The sequence below is a fragment of the Gregarina niphandrodes genome (assembly GCF_000223845.1).
Source record: "Gregarina niphandrodes unplaced genomic scaffold scaffold00009, whole genome shotgun sequence".
In the NCBI taxonomy this organism is placed as follows: Eukaryota; Apicomplexa; class Conoidasida; order Eugregarinorida; family Gregarinidae; genus Gregarina; species Gregarina niphandrodes.
Genome location: NW_011646046.1, coordinates 254,387 through 265,059, shown reverse-complemented (window position 1 = coordinate 265,059; position 10,673 = coordinate 254,387). Strand labels below are relative to the sequence as shown.

Below are 10,673 nucleotides of genomic sequence, written 5' to 3'. Positions count from 1 at the left end.
GGGGCTTACTCGGCCAAGTTGATGGAGCGGCTGGGAGACCGTCCGAGACCTTCGTAGGTGCGGAGCAGGTCGTAGTTCTGGCAGGCGGCCTTGACTCGGGCAAGTCCGACCCGTCTTGTGGCCGTACTCAGGTCCTTGGTTCCGTGGCTCCGAATCGGGATGGTGTCCGCACTCCAGCGTAGCTCCTCCTGGGCGCAAATCTTCGCCAACTGCCCTGGCGGCACTATGGGTTCATTGTGGTCTGCCTTAGTGCGGCTCGCGTATACCACGCTCACCGCCTCCTTAATGTGACCCTGCGGGCCGAGCATATTTTACCAAGGCAAATGCCCCTTTCCCCGTATTTCTCCCCAGGTTTTAAACTGTGCCCATCCACCACAACAGCTTCACCGCACACGCCAAGCGGTTTGCATGACCCGAGCGGCCTGTATGACCCAAACGGTTTGCGTGACAAACTGACCCCTCCTACTGTCAGTCCAGTGTCAGTTCACTGTCAGTCCACTGTCAGTTCTGCAAACACGCGTGCGTTTACAGGGTCGTTTGACACGATAAGTGTTACCGCCCAGATTGACAAAGACGCAAGCACGTACAGAAAGGCGGGACAGGGAGGTACTGGCGGAGTATCCGGCCGCAAGCAGAATCCCGAGCGGCCGACCTCCAAGACCGACCGGCCTGGCTGGCCGACCTCCGGGGAGGACTTTAGATGCCGGCCCCCGCGACCAAGAATTTATTTTATTATTATTGTATCATGAAGAGCGTGGTCACCTTTGCTTCCAGGTTCGGCTTCATTCCCAACGTCCTTGTGGCGGGGGAGGCCCTTGTGGCGTCAGGCGCTTTGTCGTCCGGCGCAATCGGTCACGCGCACATCGACGCGCGCATCACATTCTTCCCGCCCTCGGATGCGACGCCGGCCGCGCCGGAGTCGTTGAAGACGGCCACGGAAGCCGCGCCCGTCGTGGAAGCCGTGCCGGTGGTGGAAGCTGTGCCCGCCGTGGCTCCGGCCTCTGCTGCGCCGGTGGTCGAGCTAATCTTCGAACCCGTCGCATTCGAACCTTCTGCGCAGGCGCCCATGCCGGCTGCACAGACTGCTGCTGTGCCCTATCAGGTTGCACAGACTGGTGCTGTGCCCTATCAGGTTGCACAGACTGCTGCTGTGCCCTACCAGGTTGCACAGACTGCTGCTGTGCCGTACCAGGTTGTGCCCTACCAGGTTGCACAGACTGCTGCTGTGCCCTACCAGGTTGGCCAACAGGCTCTGGCTTGCCCGGTGGCACAGCCAGTTACGCAAGCAGTAGCGCAGCCAGTCGCGGCCGAGGCATTATGCGCGCGATTGGAGTCTCTGCTGGGCGCCGCACAGCGGGAGGAGATTCCTGCGACTTTGCCGGAGTTCCAATCGGCCACATTCCGTGACCCTCAGTTGGTGAAGATTCAGAATTTGGTGAACGAGAATTATGACAAGTTGCGTCAACATTTCGTGGAGGCAGTGGCACCTGAGATCCATGGACCTTGCGACCTCGCTTTCTTCATCAATGACGTCGTCTTCTATGCCTGGCTCATCGGCCGCCCTATGACCGGTGAGGAATACCTCCGCGCACAGCAAGCCGGTGTCGCCCAGAAAATGGCCTGGATCAACGCAGAGGCCGATAAGGCCATGCTCAACCATGCGCCCTCCGCCACCGATGCGGAAAATGCCGAGTCCGATAACGAGGACGATACTCAGCAGGAGGACGTCGAAGGGTTCACCGTCATCGAGGAATTCTAACTCCTCCCCAACGCCAAACTGACGTACTAGGCTTAACTGACAGTAGTTACTTTTTTCTAATCAAAACAATGGTAGCTGGTGGCTTGTGCATATTCACTTGTTCGTAGGGCTTGCTTGTCCTCGGTCGTCCTCGGAACACGTGTTCGTGGCCTCGGAACACGTGTTCGTGGCCTCGGAACACGTGTTCGTGGACAACTCGTTGCTTGAACAGTCTGTGCGCTCTTGTAACCATGGCATCAACGGTGGATAACTTCACGGTGGTGGGTTTGGTCCGCTGAACCTCTTCGTGAGTCTGCCCCACCATCCCACCCGGGAATCGAAGGGTGGGTGGCGCGCATTCATGGACATGCACGCATAGCAGTAGGTAGGCCCAAGTCAATAATATCGGTGCTTGAACGTCAAGGGGATCAAATCAAGTAGGATTCTTAAAGGGGTACTGGGTGTACGACCGGACGCACACGGTCAGTTCTTTCTGTCCCTTACAATCTGTGGGCAGAATGAGGGCACCAAAGGAATTAAATAGGTCTATAAAAGGGCCGGTCACGAGTCCTGATGAACTCTGCCAGCCCGTTGTGTCCTATACGTCCTCTTTTTGTGAAAGTTGTGTTATGGCGGGCAGGGCGTTAAGTTATACAGCAGCGGGTTCCACGTTGTGTTCTGGTACGCTCGAGACGCGTACGGAGTCTCCAGGCGGATGGGTGCCCCGCGATGTAGTAGTTCCGTGGTATAAAATTGCCCGGGGCTTTTCAGGAATCTTTTTTTTCCTTCTAAAAATTTTTGAGTAAAACATGAAGACTATACAGTCAGGAAGAAACAATGACGGCTGCGGCCATTTGGCGGTGCTGGGACTGAGTTCCCCAATTGCCCCTTCGGGCGCGGCGCTCAACGAGATCGAGGCGAAGGCTGATTCGCTTGAGATGGAATACAAGTATCAGAGAGGACAAGACAGTGGCAAGTTTACTGCGGCGAGCGAGAAGCGGCAGTTGACGGACAACGTGGAGCCTACCGACCCCGACTATGACGTCGCTTGTCGGTATGTGAAGAAAGATGGCGCGTCTGAGTACTCCATGGCCGTCGAAAACGACCATGCCGCCAAGTACCAAAGCGAATACCGTGACAAGAATAAGTACTCTCAATACAGCTACTTTGTCCAAAGCAGCGTGCCTTTGGAGACCCTTAGGAAGGCCAACCAAACCGGCAGTCAAACTACATCCGCTGAAGCGGAAGCCGAGACATTGACCACCACTCCGGAAATCCAGACCCCGGCGCCAGAAACCGGGAGCATGAAGCCGAGCGTTGCTAACGGGTGCGCAAAGTGCGGCAGTGGCTGTGTGAGCAAGGAAGAAGCGAGCAGGGAAGAAGTGAGCAAGGGAGAAGTGAGCAAGGAGGCCGCTCGCGAATGGTCTGGTAAGGAGTGGTCCGCCTCCTCCTGGTCTACTCATGACTGGTCCTGGTCCGCCAGTGAGGAAACCGAACAAAAGACTTCCTCCAGGTGTGCTGTTGAAACCAAGTCTGCTGAAACCAAGTCTGCTGAAACCAAGTTTGCTGAAACCAAGTCTGCTGAAGTCAAGTCTGCTGAAGTCAAGTTTGCTGAAACCAAGTCTGCTGAAGCTAAGTCTGCTCAGTTCAAGTCGGCTGAAACCAGGTCAGCTGAAGCTAAGTCTGCTCAGTTCAAGTCGGCTGAAGTCAAGTCTCTTGAGACTTCCCCCATTAATGATAAAGCAGTCGCTGAAGAAGTCCCCACCGCATTCTTTAAGCTTAATATTTCCGACCCCAAGGGCTACCGCAGAGTTATGGAACAGATAGAAACTTCTCTCGTCCAGATGTTTGTCGGCGAGGCTGCTAAACACTAAGCTTTTTGAGCAACGTAGATAGTTTCTTTTTAGTTCATTGATTAATTAATTTGCCCAAGAGGTCTAGCATAAGAGGTCTAGCATAAGAGGTCTCGTTCAGAAGCATTCTCCGAATACACCGCACGGAAAAAACACACGAGTGTGGTGGCCAAAAGAAATGGAACGCATTCGGGCTAGTCCTGGGTTACGTAGACTATTCAAAAAATTGTTGCAGCTTTGATTCATTTTTGATGTCGTCACAAACCAACCGTTTTACCTCATGACCTTCTGTATCGTACTGAACAAGAGTAGGTATTTCGGTAAGGTTGAAGGGAGCCTTGCGATAGCTGCACTCCGGGTCCTTCCAAGTGGGCCTGTCTCCCACAGACACCTGGACGAGTTTGGCAGGTCTTTTGGAGGCTGCTTGACACACTCGTTCCTCGAGTTCAACACAGTCTGGACACCACGACTGCTTAGTCTGGCTGTCACGCACGCACATCAACTCCCCGTGGTAGTAAACAATGCAACCCGTATAATCCATCGGCCAATATTATTTAGCGTCGTATATTTTAATGCATTGAGGATCTGTTGTGATCAGAGCCTTCTGTTACAATATAAGGAAGGTAGTTTCTATCACGATAGTAGTTTCTATCACTATAGTAATTTCTGTCGCTATATATGAGCACCTTAAGATTTATAATCACCTTAGGGTTTAGGAGCTGTCGAATGGGGTTAGAACGATTGGAGAACCTCGTAGCTGTCATCTTCGTCTATTTCATAATCACTATCATCGAAATCCAGGTGGTCGTCGTTTAGATGTTTTGTGTCTGCCAGTCCATTTGTCATGGTCTTGTTAGCGAAGTCTTGGAGGAAAGAGACCTTGTTCTGTTTGCCGATTAAGGCAGCCTTGGCTTGTTCTGCAGAGGTCATGGGTCGTCCGAGAAGCCAGGCGTAAAAGTAGGTGTTGTTGATATAGTAGGCCATGTCACAATGGTTATGAACCTTGCCCGCTATCTCCTGTATAAACTGCTCTTTCAGCCTGTCGTATTCCTCCAGCACTGTGCTTTGCATGCGTCTTAAAAACGGGTCCCTGAAGGTGGCAGTTGAAAACTCCTCAAACGTGTCGGGCACTCTCTCTTGCGGATCCAGTAGCTCCCTAACGCGAGGAAACAACACCGAAGGGTCGATCAGTTGCGGTTGGGTCTGAGGCCAAGACTGCTGCGGCTGGACCTGGGCACAAGACTGGGCACAAGACTGCTGCGGCTGGACCTGGACCCAAGACTGCTGCTGCTGCTGCTGGACCTGTGACGTACCCTGCGTCCAATACTGCTGCCCATAAGGCACGCTGTCGGGAGGACATTTGTCGGGCGGCCCAGGGGAGAGGATCTCCTTGACCACCGCGGAAGCCACCTCGCACGGCGAAGCATTATCGGCGGGCCTTGGATTACTATAAGCATCACCCTGCCTCTCCATGCTGAGTGAGCCTCGAGTCGCGTACAGTGAGATATGCGCTATTCCCACCGGGATAAAGCCCAACAGAACGGGTGAAACGCCAGACCCCAGGGTTGACTTGATTGCTGCTGATCTCATAATTAAATTTTATTATTTTTATTTATTTTCGCTGCCGGTCCAAAACACCGATATTGCGGTCGGTGAGATTTAATGCGAAAGTCCTTGAGGAGGTTATTAGAAAAATCCGTTATTCTTGGTGGGGAGGCTAACCACATGCGCGCGCTTGCTTTTAGCGAACACGGACGCCGCGCCAGCGTTTTCAGCGTGCAGGAAGAGCTTTGATTTCCACTGCGGGGCGGGTTGCTGATCACTAAAGACTGACAAGATGTGGTTTTGGGTGGAATCAACTGTTCAACTTGATTCCATCCAATTTTCTGCCCTTAGAGTTTTAAGATCGACATTGAGATACCAATCCCCATGATTCCGCTCACACCCACCCTCCGCCGCGCTCACGAACCTTTCAAACCAAATCCCACGCGATTGGGGTTCGTCATGGCCTTTTTTTCACCACGTCTCTGTACAGCAGGTCGCCAACAGCGTCTGTCCACAGCGGTGTACAAAGACGTTCGCATTTTATTCCTTGGTCTAACCGGCTGCTTTTCACCAGCAGAGTCCCTGTTGAGTCTGGGTCTCCCCGTCACCCGCTTTCTTGCTAGAACCGTTTTCGTCGTTCACATTCAGCGCTCTAGCTACTCACTTCAAGTGTGTAGACCACCGCCTCCGACTATGCACCCACGCCTTTCGAAGGGCGGCATGCAACTCCACATTCTTTTCACACACAAACCACAAACAACAATAGTAGCTCATTCCTCCACATGTCATCGCAAGCCGAACCACCTGGAAGTATTCACGTGCTAGGTCCACATCGGGACTCTCGGGGCGCCGTAAGCTGCGTCAGGATGAATGAGAAAGTGCGAGGAGCATAGTCCGTCTAACACAGGGCGCTGTCGATGTCGCAACAATAAGAGCAATAACAACATCCCTCCCCCAGAAGCAACCAGGTAGCAACGAGTGCCAGCAGGCCCCGGCGCACGAGCCGGGCTAAGTCGTTGCTGAAGCAACTCACGGTAGACCAGTTCCAAAAAAAAATCTCTTCGAGAACGATTTTCGAATGAAGTGTCTGCGAGCTGCTGACGTACGGCACGGGAGCAAATGGGGAGCGTTGGCCAAGGTGGTGATGACTTTTGGAGTGGATAACAAGCGGGTGGATCTGGTGAAGGCCTTTGGCTCGTTAGAATTGTGGAGCGGCGATACCGAGGGTTCGAACGACCACGAGGCCTTGGATGACCATGAGGCCTCGGATGACCATGAGGCCTCGGATGACCTTGAAGCCTCGGATGACCTTGAAGCCTCGGATGACCTTGAGAGACTAGTGGTTGATGCTTGTAAGATCCTCAAGGACATGCCAGACATGGTAATTGGCCTGGAGGATGTTGAGCACGTGAAATTGTTGCCTGAGGAGCTGGAAGAATTGCACAGCGAGTTTCGTGCGAAGAAGGATCTGTGCTTTCACGTCCTGAGGGCCCTTCATGACTGTTTGTTCGTCTTCGCGAAAGTCAGGGTTCCGCAGAAGGTACGGGAACCATTGATTGGTTGGCTGTGTCGTTTTCACACACGCATGAGCCAAGATGATTGTATTTATATTTTCGAGGAGTACAGGGACAGTAGTTCTGAAGCTCAGCACCGCCAGACACGAGAGAGGTTGCGGCATTTGGATCCGGTGCGTTATTGGTTGGATGGATTCGTATGTAGCTCGGCAGAGGTCATGGAGAGTAAAGCTATGAATGACCTGATCGACCAAAGTTACTCAGATGACGATTTAGCCAAGTACGATTCAGAGAAGGACTTAGCCAAGTACGATTCAGTTAAGGACTTGGCCGAGAACGACTCAGAAGAGTCAACCACTTACGACTCAGAAGAGGACTCAGAAGAGGACTCAGAAAAGGACTTGGCCGACAACGATTCAGAAGAGTTAAGTATAGAGAACCCAAGCAAGCACTTACTTAGATTCTGTCGTCGCCATCTTAACCCAGAGGTCGCGCGTGCCGAAGATCTTAAGTTCAATCTGCACAAACTTATTCGGTGTAAACTCAAACGCACCAAGCACATCAAAACCTGCGACATTCCCTTCTACCAACCCCGGCGGTCGGAACACGTCGCCTGGGCTCAGGCCGTTGGCGCCCTGGAAGAGCTGCCATGGGCCAGGAGGCCAACCGTGGCAGTGAATGCCGGCGATGAGTGGATCGCGCAAGAGTCGGTAATGAACCACACCCGGAAGAGAACATTGTATGAAACTAGGCGGAACCTGTTGAGTCTCTTTGATGCAGCGAAAACAGGACGCCTGACCTGGGGGCTGTCTGATGACGACGATGCGGATGGGGCTGCTGCAGGACCCATCTAAAGGCCCAGCGTAAGTCGGCAGCTGTGCCAACGGCAGCTGTGCCAACGGTTTTTTTTTGGAGAAGAGACAGAATTATGGTAACAAGAAAAACGACAACAGTCCAATTGGGGCACGTCCAACCAGCAGTAGAGTACGGGGGGACTCAATTATTGAAAGACGCACTACCCCTCACGACTCGGAATTGCAATCTCGCCGCCTTTGTCGAGTGGAATGTTATATCTTGGAAAGTTCGTTTTTGAGTGACCCAGAGTTTCCGCGTCGCTCCAGGAAGCATGAGAGGCTATCAACACACGGCTCGGGACCAGCAATGCGACTTAAATGCCTGCCGAGCACGTGTAAGGCGAGGCGAAGCATAAACCTCTCTGCGTTTTGACGAAGACGTCAAACTCGGGGAACCATACGATGAGGTTCGATGTTCCAGGGAGAAGAGAGCTTGACGGAGTAGGAGAGACAATCGACCTAAAGAAGAAGGTACCGAAGAAGCTCGAGAAGGGGAAAAAATCGGGATGGATGCAAGCCACAAGAGCAGCGGTCAACCGCGTGCGTGCAGGAGACTGGCTTGACTGATAATGCACCCTCGTCTCAGACCCCGTTCCCACTGAGTGTTGCGGACGACAAATGCGGCTCACATGAACGAACCGAACGTTGCCTGTGACAAAACGGTGCCACATTTCTTTTAGTGGGGGGTTTTCAAATGAAGTGTTTAAGGGGTATTGACAGACTGAGTGGAGTCGGGTGGGAAGTCCTGGCTAAAGTAGTGATGACTTTTGGAGTGGATGATAAGTGGGTGGATCTGGTGGACGCCTTTGGCTCGTTTGAATTGTCGACCGGCGATACCGAGATTTCGGATGACTTTGAGATTTCGAATGACCTTGAGAGACTACTGGTTGATGGCTGCGAGATCCTTGCGGACATGCCAAACATGGTAGTTGGCTTGGAGAACGCGAGGCACGAGAAGTTGTCGAATGAGGAGCTGCAAGAACTGCACGGCGAGTTTCGTGCGAAGAAGGAGTTGTGTTGTCACGTGCTGAGGGCGCTTCACTATTGCTTGTCCACTTTCGCCGGGGCTTGGGAAGACGGTCGTGCCCAGAGCGACTTGAGGGCACGGTTGCTTGGGTGGCTGGACAGCTTTAACTGGCACTTGATCAAGGAGAGTTATCTCCACAGTAAAGCCATGGATCCAACGGACCTGTCAGAGAAAGACCGGGCTAATTACTTGCTTGAAATACGTGAGGAACGAACCAAGTACTTACTCGCACTCCATGATGGCCCGTACTGGAGGGCCATTCGGGCCGAGGGCCTGAAGTTCAATCTGCATAAGCTTGTCCGATGCAATATAAAGAAAACGAGACACATCAAGACTTGCGACATTCCCTTCTACCAACCCTGCCATCCACAACATGTCACCTGGAGTAGGGCCGTTGGCGCACTGAACAGATTGGGGGCCGAAGCACCGGCCGTGGCAGTGGCTGTCGGCGAACAGTGGACCGAGCAGGAACACGGCGTGGGAGAAGTGGTGCTTACTTATCCGGCCGGGCTGCATCGGCTTTGACACGCAAGGACGTAGGTAGTTGCACAGCTCTAGGATTTGCTTTTTCTTGCTGCTGGGCAACACCCTGAAAAGCTCTGTAGCTCCTTCCTGCAGCTGGGTGCTGAGTTGTTGATGCCGAGTGGGACGACGTCAAAACTTAAAGACTGGATTTGTAAAAGCGGCTTGTACCCCTCCTCGATCGGCACACTCCAAAACCTTCCAACTCGACCCCCTTGACGATTGCCTTCAACAAAAATCCGGGCTCGTTCCCTTGGCCAACGCACTCACCGATGGCCCCACATCGTCGTCGCCGTCCCCTCCTCGATCGGCACACTCCAAAACCCTCAGTTCATGTCCAGCGTGCCACCTTCAACCTGCAGTAATCTCTGCTTCGTCCGCGACCCCTGCCTCTCGTAGGGCCGCTGCCGATACGTGTCACGGCTCCGTTCTGGAACAAGGCAAGTCCCCTGGATTTGCCCGTCTTGGACACCAGGGCATATAGGTTCGCCATCTCGCGTTGAGTCAGTACAAGGTGGTTGGCTGGTTGTCAGCCGGGTCAGTCGGTCGGTAAATTCATCCTGATTGCTTCAGGGGGCTTCATATATGTGCCCTTAGTTGTATTTCACGTCCGCGAAAATGACATCCCGACCCTGTCTCGGCATTTCTTCTCAATTGCAGTGGTATCTTATTTTGCCGAGACTCGCTCCAGTTCACGAACCAGGTCGTCCAGTTGAAGATGACACGTCAAGGATGCGTCGCTCCAGGAATCTTCGTGATACTGTCTCGGTGGCATTCCAGCAACGTGAGCTCCGCACTGACCATCAAAGCCTCAAATGACTCTGGAACACGGAGAAGTCGCGCATCGCACGCTGGGCGATGTTCCTCCAAGAATTTCAGTTCAAGGTTGTCTACCGCGCCGGCCGGGACCAGCAACACGTAGACATCTTCACTAGGGACATCCAGTTCAGCAAACTGGACGAGGACATCGACGCTCGATGGGTCCTCGCCTCACACACTGACGTACAGCCATGCGTCCTGACACTCAACGAAACGTTCCCCTCGCATCAGGAGGAGGCACACGGCTGTCGACTTCGTCAGGGGTAACCTACTCTCAACTGGACTGTTCGAGATTGTCGCCTGCGACACCGTCGGCCCGATATGGTTCCAAAAGCGACAATACTACCTCTTCACATGCATCGATCACCTCAGCAAGTTCGCGATCGCGGTCCCCCTCAACACCGTCCGAGCCGTAGATCTCTGGGAAGCGTTCACTGCAACTGGCTCAGCCTACTCGGGACACCCCGAAATCTGCTAAGCGACAACGCCTTCCGAGCTACCGAGTTCCAGGAACGATGCCAAGGGTTAGGCATCAACTGTCTGTTCTGCTCGGCGTACTATCCACAAGGGAACAGCGTCGTCGAAGCCTTCCACCAATATCTCAACCGCTCCATCAGCTCCTTCACGTCGACGACCCCCTGGAGCTTCCCCGAGATCGTCGCCTCCACCATCCGTTACACCCCGCACCCTACAACCGGAGAATCGCCATACAGGATCGTCACCGGGGCTGACCTAGTACTCCCACTTCCAACAGTGGCACAGATACGAGCACCTCATCCAAGACGTCGTCCCCCGCCTCCG

At 53.4% G+C, this 10,673-nt stretch overlaps 7 protein-coding genes across 7 annotated transcripts; 4 read left to right on the top strand and 3 right to left on the bottom strand.

The window, feature by feature from the left end:
* Nucleotides 1-5: 5 nt before the first annotated feature.
* GNI_062060 (hypothetical protein) lies at nucleotides 6-308 on the bottom strand (the record flags this gene model as incomplete). Its single annotated transcript, XM_011136267.1, has 1 exon — nucleotides 6-308. The coding sequence occupies one exon, from the start codon at nucleotides 306-308 to the stop codon at nucleotides 6-8; it is 303 nt and encodes a 100-aa protein (XP_011134569.1).
* Nucleotides 309-745: 437 nt separating this feature from the next.
* GNI_062050 (hypothetical protein) lies at nucleotides 746-1,759 on the top strand (the record flags this gene model as incomplete). The annotated part of the gene is made up of 1 exon (XM_011136266.1): nucleotides 746-1,759. One exon carries the CDS (start codon nucleotides 746-748, stop codon nucleotides 1,757-1,759), a length of 1,014 nt encoding a protein of 337 aa, XP_011134568.1.
* Nucleotides 1,760-2,547: 788 nt separating this feature from the next.
* GNI_062040 (hypothetical protein) lies at nucleotides 2,548-3,612 on the top strand (the record flags this gene model as incomplete). Its single annotated transcript, XM_011136265.1, has 1 exon — nucleotides 2,548-3,612. The coding sequence occupies one exon, from the start codon at nucleotides 2,548-2,550 to the stop codon at nucleotides 3,610-3,612; it is 1,065 nt and encodes a 354-aa protein (XP_011134567.1).
* A 193-nt stretch (nucleotides 3,613-3,805) lies between these two features.
* On the bottom strand, nucleotides 3,806-4,132 carry GNI_062030 (putative thioredoxin domain protein; the record flags this gene model as incomplete). The annotated part of the gene is made up of 1 exon (XM_011136264.1): nucleotides 3,806-4,132. The coding sequence occupies one exon, from the start codon at nucleotides 4,130-4,132 to the stop codon at nucleotides 3,806-3,808; it is 327 nt and encodes a 108-aa protein (XP_011134566.1).
* Nucleotides 4,133-4,323: 191 nt separating this feature from the next.
* On the bottom strand, nucleotides 4,324-5,181 carry GNI_062020 (putative transmembrane protein; the record flags this gene model as incomplete). The annotated part of the gene is made up of 1 exon (XM_011136263.1): nucleotides 4,324-5,181. One exon carries the CDS (start codon nucleotides 5,179-5,181, stop codon nucleotides 4,324-4,326), a length of 858 nt encoding a protein of 285 aa, XP_011134565.1.
* A 1,033-nt stretch (nucleotides 5,182-6,214) lies between these two features.
* Nucleotides 6,215-7,504, top strand: GNI_062010 (hypothetical protein; the record flags this gene model as incomplete). Its single annotated transcript, XM_011136262.1, has 1 exon — nucleotides 6,215-7,504. The coding sequence occupies one exon, from the start codon at nucleotides 6,215-6,217 to the stop codon at nucleotides 7,502-7,504; it is 1,290 nt and encodes a 429-aa protein (XP_011134564.1).
* A 760-nt stretch (nucleotides 7,505-8,264) lies between these two features.
* Nucleotides 8,265-9,056, top strand: GNI_062000 (hypothetical protein; the record flags this gene model as incomplete). Its single annotated transcript, XM_011136261.1, has 1 exon — nucleotides 8,265-9,056. The coding sequence occupies one exon, from the start codon at nucleotides 8,265-8,267 to the stop codon at nucleotides 9,054-9,056; it is 792 nt and encodes a 263-aa protein (XP_011134563.1).
* Between the last annotated feature and the right edge of the window lie 1,617 nt (nucleotides 9,057-10,673).